At 49.7% G+C, this 13,645-nt stretch overlaps 1 protein-coding gene across 2 annotated transcripts in view; it reads right to left on the bottom strand.

Annotated features, from left to right (window-relative positions):
- Positions 1–9,740: 9,740 nt before the first annotated feature.
- Positions 9,741–13,645, bottom strand: part of LOC137357311 (chromodomain-helicase-DNA-binding protein 3-like) — a 96,850-nt gene continuing 92,945 nt past the window's right edge. For both annotated transcript variants that reach the window (XM_068023551.1, XM_068023553.1), the window contains one exon: positions 9,741–12,407. In XM_068023551.1, the coding sequence (XP_067879652.1) occupies positions 12,307–12,407 (101 nt within the window). In that variant the 3' untranslated portion in view covers positions 9,741–12,306. The remainder of the gene's footprint in view (positions 12,408–13,645) is intronic.

Below are 13,645 nucleotides of genomic sequence, written 5' to 3'. Positions count from 1 at the left end.
ATCAAGAACCCCCAGCAAATTGGCAGAGTCCCCATGTCAAGGCAACAGGGTGGCATGAACCCTGACTTTTCACCTCCTGGGACCTGGGTTCAAATGTCACCCGGACTGATGGGGCAAAGCCCTCATCCGGGTGGGGCCTACCGCGTAAAATTGCTCCTAATTTAGCACTAATTGTTCACCTTGCTTCCCCCAAAACACGATGTGGGGAGGGGTGGTGGGGGGGTGGGGAGAGGTGGTGGGGGGGGGTTGCTCAGTGAGTAGCAGTCCTGCCTCAGCGGTCAGAAGGGTTTTGGCGTCCTGCTCCAGAGAGATCTGACGAAACTCGCCGTGCAGTCCCGAGGGAGTGCTGCACTATTGGAGGTGCCGTCTTTCGGGTGAAATGTTAAACCGAGGGCCCCGTCTGCCCGCTTTATTTTCCCGTGACACCGGTTGAAGAGGGGGGGTGGGGGGGGGGGTTGCTGTGTCTGAGAAGCTGGGGCACATGGCCTCCCCATGACAGAGAGCTTGGCACCGGGTTCAACATTTTTCATTCGTGCAACAAAACAATAATATTTACCCCTCAGCCATCATCGCTTAGCAAAGGATTATCTGGTCATTCTCTTGCTGCGGTTTGTGGGATCTTCTTGTGCACAAACCCGGCTGCCCGTTGCCTACAACAGTCGCCAGGCTTCAAAAGGGAAGAATTTCATTGGCTGTAAAGCGCTTTGGGACGTCCGGGGCCTGGGGTGGGGGGTTTGGTGGGTGGAGGGGGGGGGGTTTGGTGGGTGGAGGAGGGGGGGTTTGGTGGGTGGAGGAGGGGGGGTTTGGTGGGTAGAGGAGGGGGGGGTTTGGTGGGTGGAGGGGGTGGGGTTTGGTGGGTGGAGGAGGGGGAGTTTGGTGGGTGGAGGAGGGGGGGTTTGGTGGGTGGAGGAGGGGGGGTTTGGTGGGTAGAGGAGGGGGGGTTTGGTGGGTGGAGGGGGGGGGGTTTGGTGGGTAGAGGAGGGGGGGTTTGGTGGGTGGAGGAGGGGGGGTTTGGTGGGTGGAGGAGGGGGGGTTTGGTGGGTAGAGGAGGGGGGGTTTGGTGGGTGGAGGAGGGGGGGTTTGGTGGGTGGAGGGAGGGAGCTGTTTTTGAATTATGTCTGATGTCTCTCTGCTTCTTTCTGTCCTCTTTAAAACTTTTAATCAGTTTAAAACGGGAACTCCACCTCTCTCTCTCTCGGCCCAGTGAAAGCTGCCAAATATAATCCACACTTCAGGCCCGGTCCCCAGCTGATCCTGTTGTTTTCCCCCCTCTCGGGGGAGTGTCTCCAGCTGCCGACACCCTCCCGGTACCGGGAGAACAGGCCATGGTGAAACCCGTTGCTGGCCTGGTGTCTGGAGCTGTTACCGAAACCTCCCCGGCCTAAATTAGTTCATTGAGAGCGGCTGAGGGTGTCGGCTGCAGGTTTAATTGGGTAACACTCCCTCCCTCCCTCACTCCCTCACCCTCACTCCCTCACTCTCCCGCCTCTGAGTCACAGCGTTGCGGGTTCAAAGCAAGGCCGAACTCCCAGCGTCAGCACTGAGTGCAGGTGCTGTCTTCCGGACGGGCTGTTGAGCCGAGGCCCCTCTCGGGTGGACGGAAAAGATCCCGCGGCCGCTATTTCGAAAAAGAGCAGGGGAGGGGGAGTGTTTGGGAGGGGGAGGGGTTGGGGAGTTCTCCCCAGTGTCCAGGGGCCATTATTCATCCCTCGATGCAACATCACTCAGAGAAAAAAAATATTGCTGTTTGTGGGATCTTGCCGTGCGCAAATTAGCCACCGTATTTCCTACAACAGAATTCCTTTGTTTTTTTTTAAACCCCCCCCCACCCCCATCCCATTATCGACTTGCCCTCCCAGCTCCTCTGGTGCCCGTCTGCCAGCTGCGTCTCTGCTCCAAAAGAGCCAGAACAGAACAAAGGGCTGAGTGACCTCCGGTGCTGTGAGATTCTATGATCTAACTCAGTATGTCGGTGGGTGACTCCGATACCACACGGTGTGGGTTGAGTTATAGCCAGTGCAGAGTTTCACTGCAAGGTTAGGCGGCAGGTCTCTCTGCCCCTTTCCACCATCAGGGCCTTCCCACCGAGAGACACCCTCCGAAAAAACACATTCCGCTGGTATCAGCCGAGCGAGAGATTACACAAGTGACATTGCTACTAATCACCGGCAAGACATTCCTCATTGGTTAGCTCAACACTACAGCACAATAGGTTGCTTCAATTTGCAAGTGGCAAGGTGACCCCTCTGACACACTGAGTGACGTAGGGACACATTTTCAGGCTTGTGCTCCTCTCCTCTCCTTCCTCATGCCCTCTCTCTCTCTTTGTCTTTCACCCTCCTTTCTCTCTCGCTCTGTCTCCACCTGTGTGTTTCTCTCTCTCTCTCGCAGATTGCCTCTCTCTTGTCTTCCTGTCACTCCCTTTTTCTGTTTGTCCCTGATCTTTCCCTTTTTCTCTCTCTCTTATCCTTCTCCCTTGCACTGTCTCCCCTCGTCCTTTCTCTTTTCCCATTCTATTTCGTTCTCTCTCTGTGCTCAGCCGTTGACGCCCGGTGTCCATTACACTAAGTGTTTGGCTAACATCAACATCTCCATGGCGACTGCACATAAGGTGGACAGAAAATTTTTTTTATTTAGAGATACAGCACTGAAACAGGCCCTTCGGCCCACCGAGTCTGTGCCGACCATCAACCACCCATTTATACTAATCCTACACTAACTCCATATTCCTACCAAACATCCCCACCTGTCCCTATATTTCCCTACCACCTACCTATACTAGCGACAATTTATAATGGCCAATTTACCTATCAACCTGCAAGTCTTTGGCATGTGGGAGGGAACCGGAGCACCCGGAGGAAACCCACGCAGACACAGGGAGAACTTGCAAACTCCACACAGGCAGTACCCAGAATTGAACCCGGGTCGCTGGAGCTGTGAGGCTGCGGTGCTAACCACTGCGCCACTGTGCCGCCCAAGTGAACAGGACTTGACAACTGAACTACTGGAGCAATCATTTAAATGGTGCCTCAAACGGTAAGAGAGGTGGCCCCGCTCCAGAGAGCTGAGCACGTAATCCAGGCCGACAACCCCAGTGCCAGTACTGAGGGGGTGCGGCACTGACAGAGGTGCCATCTTTCGGATGAGACCTTAAATCGAGGCCCTGCCAACACTCTCAGGCTGATGTAAAAGATCCCACGGCCGCTATTGGAAGAAGAGCAAGGGAGTTCTCCCCTGGGGCTGATATTCATCCCTCAAACAACATCACTAAAGAAAAAAATTAATCTGGTCACATCTCACCGCTGTTTATGTGCACAACTTGACTGTCACTTTCCCTGCATGACAACAGTGACTACAAATTTAAAAAGTACTTCATTGGCTGTGAAGCGCCTTGGAACATCATGCAAGGCGCTACATAAATGCAAGTCCGCACTTTTACGTGCGCAGTTGGGAGCTGGGGCCCCCTGGACGATTTCCCTCCTTAGCCAGTCTAGGGGAACTGAGGCCAGTTGTAACCTTCCCAGTTCACCACCGCTGATTCATCACAGACTGTGGATGAAGCCTGAGGCCTACCACCTTAAACACACTCCCCTCACTCCTCACTGCACCGTTCTCACAGTAGATTACCCTGAGTAAACAAGAATAAAGCTTCTCCCCATGACACGTTTAAGACGACAGGGTAGCGAGAGAGAAAAACTATTTCCGATGGTTGAGCGCGGAGGGGTCAATTGAAAATCTCAATTTTTGCTTGCATTTTGTTGTATTCGGGTTTACACAACCAAGGCGGTTCGGGGAGGCGGGGTGGGGGGGGGGGGGGGGTTCAGATACAGATCAGCCGTGATCTGACTGAATAGTGGAACAGACCCGAGGGGCTGAATGGCCTCTCGATGCTCTGTCCCAGTGCAGAAGGTGAACAGAATGCCTGTGTAGCTTTTCTGCGAGGCCAGGCCCAGTCGGCACCACCTCAGCTGCTGGTCTCTTCCACTGTCTCGTACAAGTCTCAACAGCTCCCGTGCACGGGGAATCTGCATCGGACTGGATGAGGTGAGCATCGCAGAGATTGCGAACCGAAGCTTCTTGTAGCGGGAAACAACCTGCCTCACCATGTGCTCTCGTTCCAAATGCCCAACAGGCGCTTTCTCAAAATACTTGGGTCTACAAGTGCCAGGCTTTCCCTTGAGGGACTCGCAGTGGGGTCGGGGGGAGGGTGTCCCAGGCTGCTTGATGAAAAGCAGGAGCCTTACACCACATAACCCACCACGCATTGTTCTGTTGTTAGGGCCTTTTCAGCGTGCCAGTATTCGCCTAAACATCAGTGAAATCTCAGCCTGCTCTTCGATTGTTTTTTTTTTGATGCAGGGTTTTTTTTGTTTTAGGGAAGTTTGGCTGTCGGATGGTTCATTTTTTTTAAACATGACTCAGGTATTTACCCAACTGCAGCCTGGAATGGGACGGATTTACAAACTAGAGTGATGTGCAAGCCTCGCATTCTCTCCGAGTCAGATGCTTGTGAGTTCGAGTCCCACTCCAGAAGGCTTCACCCCATAAGCCAGACCGACACCCCCAGTGGCCAGTACTATCAAGAGAGGTTAAACCGCGGCCCCCGTCTGCCCTCTCAGGTGGATGTAAAAGATCCCACGGCCACTACTGGAAGAAGCGAGGGGGTTCACCCTGGTGTCCTGGGGCCAATATTTACCCTTCAATCATTCCATGATTCTATATAAGGAAACAGTTACGAAAACAAGTGATGCACAGCTCGGGCAATCAAAACACACAATATGGGAAAAATTCCCTGTTACAAAGTGTCTGGAATAATCTGCGAGGCCCGGAAGTGGAGGTTAAGACTTCAGGCAAAACACAACTGGGAGAAGATAGTCTGGTTCTTTTTTCCAGTAATGTTGTCAGAGGAATAAATATTGGCCCCCAGACACCAGTGAGAATTCCCCTGTGCTGTTTCGAAATAGTGGCCGTGGGATCTTTTACATCCAAGGGAGGAAGGGGCCTCAGTTTAATGTCTCATCTGAGAGACGGCACCTCCAACAGTGCAGAACCCACTCAGTTCTACCCACTGAGCCACAGCTGACACCAATGGACAGCTAGAGATAACGGAGGTTGGTTGTGGAACTGTACTCCCAATACAGGACACAGGTCAACCTGGGGAGCCTCCTTCGCCGAGTGACTCAGTTGGGCCGAGCAGTTAGTCACTGGAGGAAGCTGGGAGTAGGGCCAGCCCCTTGTCTAACAGCCCAGGAAGCGAAGGCAGGCCTATATTCCCCGTGGCTGGCTGGATTTAGCCTGAGGGAGGCTGAGACGTTCAGTATCTACCAACACCTCTCAGTCAATGACAATCCACCTTGAGGGGAATGACAAATCACAAACTCCGGTGACTCACCAGATCTGCCCGAGGGAGCAGCGGAGCTATCCGGAGAGTTGGGAGAGGGGCAGGACAAACGTGGCGGCCAATGGGTGCACAGCAAGATCCCAGCTGACTCACTGTTTTTTGGTCGAGTCAGTTGAGGAAGGAAGGCTATCCCAGGACACGGGGTGGGAGCAGAACTCCCCCCACCCCCCCTCCTCCTCTTCAAATTAACAGCCGTGGGATCTCGGTTTAACCTCTCGTTCGAAAAGACGGCACCTCCGACAGTACAGCACTCCCTCAGCGTTGGCGTGGGTTATGGGCTAAAGTCTCTGGAGTGGGGCTCGAACCCCAACCTTCTGATTCCAAGGTGGGAGTGTTATCCACTGAGCCTCAGCTGACGCTGGGGAGGTGGGGGGGGGGGGGGGGGTGGGGTAAGTGGGGACAGGTGGTGTAGAGGATGGGTGGGTTGTTGTTCTTGGCGCACATTACCCCAAGTGCAGGGGGCTGGAGGGGGTCGGGGTAGAGACTTAGCCTCTGAAGGAGACACCAAGACGCTCGAAGAGGAAGCTGTGGTCGACCCCGAGACACAGGAATTGGCGTCCGAGCAATTGATGGAAATCAAGAAAAGGTGAAATCTTTTAAAAGATTAAACCCTCCCTTTCGGAGGGCCTGCCAACGACCAGAAACGTCACTCAGAGGCCCATGGCTTTCACACCAGCTGCTGCCTTAGCCAGGCCCGGCGACAAGCACTCACTGGCAGAGCCTTGCAGCGAAAGGCCTGCGGTTAAACCACAGTCCCCAGTGGGGAAAAGGTTATCATTTTGTCAAGGCCCAAGCTGCCCTCCCGTGGGATTGCACATGGTTGCGATTCAGTTGCTCCAAAGAGTTGGGGCGTCTGGCCTGTCCCTTTAAGGCCGCCTGTCCGATTCTCATCACCAACCACAAACCACCACCCCACTGCCCAGGTCTAAACAGGCACCTATCCATAAAAGCCAGAAGGCCTGCAATATAAAGATGAGCAGGATGAAGACATTGCTGCGGAAACCAAAAGAAGTAATTGCCAACCAAATAGCCCAGGTGTTGTCGCTGAGCGACAGCTCAGGAATGCCTGGCGTCACACCCTCCTTTCGCTGTCAGTCATGGCTCACTGGGGTAGCACTCTCGCCTCTGAGTCAGGGGATCGTCGGTCCAAGTTTAGGAAGGATGTCAAGGACTTGGAAAGGGAGCAGAGGAGATTTACCAGAATGATTCCAGAGATAAGGGCCTCCAGTTATGTGGAGAGACTGGAGAAGCTGGGATTATTCTCCTTAGAGCAGAAAAGGTTAAAAGATTAAAATTATGAGGTGCTTTCAGAGAGCAAGTAGGGAGGAATTGTTACTACTGGCAAGTGGGTGGGTAACCAGAACACACAGGTTTAAAATAATTGGCTAAAGAACCACAGAGGAATGATACTAATGGGAAGAGATTATTTTACAGAGGGTTATGATGATCTGGAACAGACTACTGAAAGAGTGGTGCAATTAGAATCCATGGTAATTTTCAAAAGGCAATTGGACGGGTATTTAAAGAGGACTAACTTTCAGGGCTATGAGGAGAAAGTTGGGGTGCCGGACTAAATTGGATAGCTCTTCCGAACAGCTGGCAACAGGCATGACGGAGCTGAACGGTCCCCTTCTGTGCTGTGCCCAAATTCCACTCCAGGAACTTGAGCACGTAATTCAGGTCGACGCTCCCAGTGCAGTGCTGAGGGACCGCTGCACTGTCGACGGTGCCGTCTTTCAAATGAAACGTTAAACTGAGGCCCTGTCTGCCCTCTCAGGCAAAAGATCCCGCGGGTACTAGTGGAAGACGAGCAGGGGAGTTCTCCCCCGGCGTCCTGAGGTTAATACAAATCCCACAACCAGCGTCCCTAAAAAAAAAAATTGCGCTGGTCATTATCACAGTGCTGCTTGTGGGATCTTGCTGTGTAAAATATCTGCCACGTTTCCAACAGTGACTATACTTCATTGGCTGTTAAAAGCTTTGGGACATCCTGAGGTTGTGAAAGGTAAAATATAGATGGGAGTTCCTTCTTTCATAGCAGGACCACTTAAGACACTCGGGGACAGGGCATTCCTTACAACAAGACGGCCAAGGCTTCCAGTGAGTGATGCGCCTTTGACCAGTCAGGTTGCAAGGTACACATAGTTTACAATGTGACTGCGATGAACAGAGAGGCAGACATTCGATGCAGCAATCAAGGAACATCACTCTACACAAGGGCCAGCACAAACTAGATGGGCTGAATGGCCTTTTTCTGTGCTGTACTATTCTCGGATTCTATTCTAAGGCACAACATAAATGCAAGTTGCCTTTCGCTTGCTGCAAAGGAGCAAAACAAAAGCGTAAGCCAGCAGGAGGGTGCTAAACCAAATGCATGGGGCATATTAGGAGATGAGTTTTTCCCATTTTAGTGGTGATGAGTTTGTTTCTACCACTGAACTCTGGGTGTGCATCACGCAGTAATCAGTCAACACGCAACACGAACCATTACTCAATCACCATTAAGATGCATATGCAGAAAATAGGACAAAAGTGCCCAGCAATGTTATTGCATCTTTCTTTGTGACTGGAGCAGGGGGAAAATAAGACAAGACTATTCTATTTCATGCTGGGTTGGGTTAGGAGTTGTCTGTACAGGTGCTGGGCTCTGTTGCATAAACACTGGGCTTTGCTAATACACAGGTGTTGATCGGTGCGGGGGCCCTTCAGTTATACTGGATCACCATGATTTAAACGTTCAGTGAGGATCCCCTTGCCTCGTCAGTGTGGATGAGGTTTGATCCCCACTCTCTGGGATGAGTGTACAGTTCTCTTAATTTCCTACTCTTGCCCAGACTGTCTAATTCCCTCCAGTCCCCATCCCACTTAGAACACAGAAAGGCGAAACACATGCATACCAGAAGTCCCAGTCATAATCTGTACTGGGAGCCCAGCCAAAAAAAAAAAAAACCGTGTATTACCTCACTTGGGTCCCTGATAACAGAGCTGCACTTAAGAGTGTGCAAGCATACCTCATATTCAACCCCATTTGCTGAGTTCAGATCTCAAGAGATTAAAACCAAGTTCAGGACAGCAGTAGGTGGGGGAAAACGAAGGCAATAGAGGGTGCCAAAAAATGATATCTTAATTCAAATTCTCTCTTTAAACATCCCGCCACTCTCTCCTCAAGACGCTCCTTAACATCTACGATTTTGACCAAGCTTTAGGGTCATCTGTCCCTAATCTCTATGTGGCTCAGTGTCAATTAGGATTACACTCCTGTGAAGTGCCTTGGGACGTTTTACTACGTTAAAGGTGCTGTACATTGCTTTATCCAGAGAGAGGGGAGAATGTGAAACTTACTATCACAGGGAGTAGCTGAGGTGAGCAGTTGGGCAAGGGCATTAGGATTATGGAACCAAGGTGAGTAGATGGTGTTAAGACACAGATCAGCCATGATCTGACTGAATGGCAGAACAGGCTGGAGAGGCTGAATGGCTTCCTCCTGTTGCTACATTCCACAGCACAGAGGGACTGAATGGTTAACACCCAGGTACGAGCCACTATCTCTCAGGTTCCTTCAAAAAAAAAAGCACTTGAGAGAAAAACAGGAAGTGGTGTTCACTTCTTGCACCGAATTCTGAGAAAAGTGAAAAAGCTGCTCGCGTCTGTACAACATTCTGCTGTGAATACTGCTGGCCCACCAAAACCCCTCTCCCACCAGCCACAACGGAAGCACCTTTGTTTCTACTGCACCTTTCATGACCCAGACTGCCCTTAAACGCCTTACAACCAATGAAGTACTTGTTACTGTTGTAATGTAGGAAACACAGCAGTCAATTTGTGCACAGCAAGCTCCCACAAAGTGATATGTTAACGACAAGATAATCTGTTGGTTGAGGAAGAGACATTGGCCTAGGACACCAGGGAGAGTACCCCTGCTCTTAGGGATAGAGGTCGTGAGATCTTTTACATCTGCCCAAGAGGGCAGATGGGTCCCTTAGTTTAACATCTCATCTAAAAGACGGCAGCTCAGACACCCTCAGTACTGGAAGTGCCGGTCTGGATTATGTGCTCAGGTCTCGGAGTGGGACCTTACTGTTTGCAAACTTGATGTAAGAAACACAGCAGCCAAACAGTGACTGCCAAGTGTTTGGGACATTCTGAGGTTCAGAGAGGTAAGTTCTTTCTTCCATGGTGAGTAACGGTGGAGAATTTACCAGTACCTTGCAAAACTGATTGCGTGAGGGCGAATTAAAGGATATACCCCCTCAATTCAACACTGCAGGGGCACCACATGGCTAACAGCGATTCAGGAACAAAGCACAAGTGCAGCAATTTCAAATGTGTAACAAAAAAAACTTTAATGAAAAAACATTCTTCAAAATATTCTTTTAAAACAAAGGATATTAAGTAATAATAGATGTCAGCTGAAACAGATTATTATGCAGACATAATTTAAAGTATACATTTTGTTTCCTTTTAAAAGCGGTTTTTGCCCCCATGCCTGCCCGCCACACTGGTACTGAACTGGTTGATGGAGGCAGAACGCAGGATAGCACCGGCATCCCAGCTCGCAGTCAGGAAGTCCTGGGCTCACTGGGCAGGAGACACGTGTACAAAGCATATGGCACATCAGTTCACCCTCCCCCCACCACTGCTGGACTAAACTTCTTTTCCTATCCCCACTGTTTTATATCCCCCTCACCACCCCCACGTACAGTTCCATGGCCGGCCCACTACCTGGCATGAAGCACGAGCTTAGGACGGAGTGCTGGGAAGCTATTCAACAGTGTGGCAGCATCACGGGGAGGGGGGCCACAGAGCAAAAGGGGGAGAAAAGGTGACCAGTCTTTGCTCCCACAGCCTGACACTGAGTAGGAACACTGACCAATTCACACCCCGCCTCCCCCTCCCCACCCATCCTAGGGTCACTGAGGCCAAAGGTGTAATTGCAGGGGGCAGTGGGGGTGTTGGCAAAGGGAAGGGAAAAGCATGAAGCATTGTCTTTATAAAACACTGGGATGCACTTCTTGATGTGCTAGCATGGATTCTTCCTGCCGTTACACTTGACCAGCACAGGGAACATAGGAAAAACGGGATGGTTCCCTCAGAGCTGTGCATTCCTTCCTCTCAGTCCTCATTACCCCATATTCCCAGGCACAGAGGAGTTCACAGCAGCATCACCTACCCCACCAGCCTCTGCTCCCTGCAGTCAAGGCCTCAGAATTTATAGCAAAAGGCAGGTTACAAGGAGAGGCTGCAGAAATTGTAGAAAATTAGGGAACTTAAAATTCCAATGCTTAACTGACCCCTTTTAAATATAAACATTAAATAAATGCTGATTAAAAGCACAGCAAGTCAGACAGCAAGTGAAAGAGAAAATACTGGTCAACACTGTGCCAACTCAGGTTCAATCCAATGAAAATCCATTCTGGAAAATATTAATTTATTTTCCCCACTTTCACACTGGTAACTGACGATTCTGTGCGTTCCCAAGTACTCTCCATTCTAAATTCCAATTTTTCTGGGTTTAGACCATCCGAACATTAAAAAAAGCTTGTAATTTAAAAAGAACACTAGGCTGCAAATGAAGCTCAAGGCTCAGCCAACTGTTAGCATTTTCCAGTGACCAGACCTACACCACCTTCAAACAACTCAAGACTACGATTTATTTCAGAGAAACAAAAATAATTTACCATGTTGACAGACAACTGTACATTGGGATAGCCAAGCTGTTTGGTGCCTTACTTCCAAAATGGATGCCCTGATACTACAACGGCAGCCCTAGAGATTCATCAAGTTGAAGAGGCACAAGAATATTTTTAAATGCCACACCAATCTGCTGGAGCTAGGTGTGGACTCAAATCAAATAATTATGAAATGCAGTTCCTTCAATCGGGAGGAGAACAGGGTTGTGTTACTGCTAGTGTGGTGTTACCACATAAGTTTCAGAAGTGGAATGCCTTTCAAAGCTGCAGCATCCCACAACTGTTGCAAGATTTTACACCTTCCCTCTATTCCTGCACCCCCATCCAACATACAGAGCCTAGTACATCACCAGATGAGGCTGCACTACACAGAATCCACTCTCCCCACCTCCCATTTTTCTCTGTTCCACACACGCTGGCACTTCACTGGGTTACAGTTCCACAGCCACCCTCTTGTTACTGCAGCTAATTATGCATGAGTCGTCCCAATGAGGAGCAGTGGGTTATACGGGCCCAGGCTGCATCACATCAGAGCCCGAACTTGTCTTTATTGGACAAGTTTGAGGCTGGGGCGTGATGCCTCTGTGGTCGAACAGCCTGCAACACACAATTTTCCAGCAGAGCTGGCTGCTTCCCACCCCCACTCAGAATTCCCAAGGCCAATTTGTAACTCCCTTACCACTGTGGTCTCATGGTCTGAGATAGGCTAACTCAGCACAAGGATTTATTCTGGTTTGCCTAGCTCGGTACCACACCTGACAGTTAATCCACGAATGAGCAGGTTGTCTTGTTTAGATTCTGACTGATCTTACTTCACAATGGTTTGCAGTGCAGCGGTATGAGAGGGAGTCAGGATTGGGCGGGGACATGGGGAGGAATGAGAGGAATCAGTCATGGACGAAAATGACTCCACAGCCATTTCTAAAACTATTGTGAGACAAGATCACCAAAGCACATCAACACAGTGACCGTTCCCACCAGTGTTTCGAATCCTAACCATGCTGTCTCCAAGAGTTTGGGGGTGAGTGGCGGGAGTTAGACGAGTGGCTAACACATCATTTAACCATCTTTGCAAGGAATGAACCCTCTTCCCATACACTCTCTCCTTCTGGGGCATTAAACACACTCTAAGAATATCTTTAGTCTGTGTTTCCTCTCTCAAAACATAAAATATAAACATAACCAGCGTTGAGGGCAGGGAAAGGAGAGATGGGGTCAGTCATCTATGCATATTATTTCCCCGCTCTTCTCTTTTTCCACATTTGTCCCGTCCTTGCTGCTTTCTTTTTTCTCTAAGGCAGAAGGACCGTTGGATGCTGAAAAAAAAAGGGCAAGAGGAGATCATTCAAGATGTAACCAGTCATGTCCCATTGACGGGATCTTTTCAAAAGAGATGCTAACTCTCCAGCAGGTACTTTCCAATTATATCCTCTTTGGTCTTCCACATCCTTATTTCAAGGCCTGCTGTTCTGTGTTGAGAAGGCTGTGGCTGAAAGGATCCTTCTTGCTGTTCCCCACATTCTAAAGCTCTGGTTAGACTCCACCTGGATTAATCGTATTCAGTTCTGGGCACTGCTCCTCAGGAAAGATATACTGGCCTTGGAGAGTGTGCAGCACAGATTAACCAGAATGATAACAAGCTCAAAGGGTTAAATTACGAGGACAGTTTGCATAGGTTGTACTCCCTCGGGTACAGAGGATTAAATGGTGATCTAATCGACTTAAGACAATTACAGGATTTGATAGAGTAGATACAGAGAAACTATTTCCTCTGTGGGGGAGCCCAGAACAAGGGGGAATAACCTTAAAATTAGGCCATTCAGGGGTAATGTCAGGAAACATTTCTTCCCAAAAAAGGGGTGTGAAAATCTGGAACTCTCCCCAAAAAGCAGTTGAGGCTGGGGTCAATTGAAAATGTCAAAACTGAGATTGACAGCTTTTTGACAGGCAAGGCTATTAAGGGATAACAGAACCAGCGCAGGTAGATGGAGTTAGGATACAGATCAGATATAATCTAACTGAATGGACTCCTCTTGTTCCTGTATTCGGACCACTGCTGGTAACACCACACTTAATGGCCATCCCCTAGTTGTCTCATATGTTGATTTGGTGATTCACTGCTAAGCTGGGTCGCTTCACAGGGGCATTGGGTGTCTTATTGTGCAGTGGTATGACTATATGCAGGCTAGTTAAGCCTGGCTGGTGTTCTGTACAGCTTTCAATGGCAGCTGTTAGCTACAGACTGAGAAAGTAAGAACATGGAAGACATTACAGGTAAATGCTTAGACTGAAAGTACCGTTTCCCCCTCCCTCCTAACAAAGATGAATAATGGTGCACGATGAATGGTAAAGCAGTTTAAACACATTGACACACTGAAACAGTCAGACCTCTGCAACCAAACAGCTACACACATTGAACTGCCTGATCAATAGATTTACAGCACATACAGACCATTTGGCCCTCCTGCTCCGTGCTGGTGTTTATGCTCCATACGAGCCTCCTCCCACCCCTCTTCATCTCACCCCAACATTAACCTTCTATTCCTTTCTCCCT

This window comes from Heterodontus francisci, chromosome 48, assembly GCF_036365525.1.
Source record: "Heterodontus francisci isolate sHetFra1 chromosome 48, sHetFra1.hap1, whole genome shotgun sequence".
Lineage (NCBI taxonomy): Eukaryota > Metazoa > Chordata > Chondrichthyes > Heterodontiformes > Heterodontidae > Heterodontus > Heterodontus francisci.
Note: the sequence above shows the minus strand (reverse complement) of the source record. Positions and strands in the feature narration are given on the sequence as shown.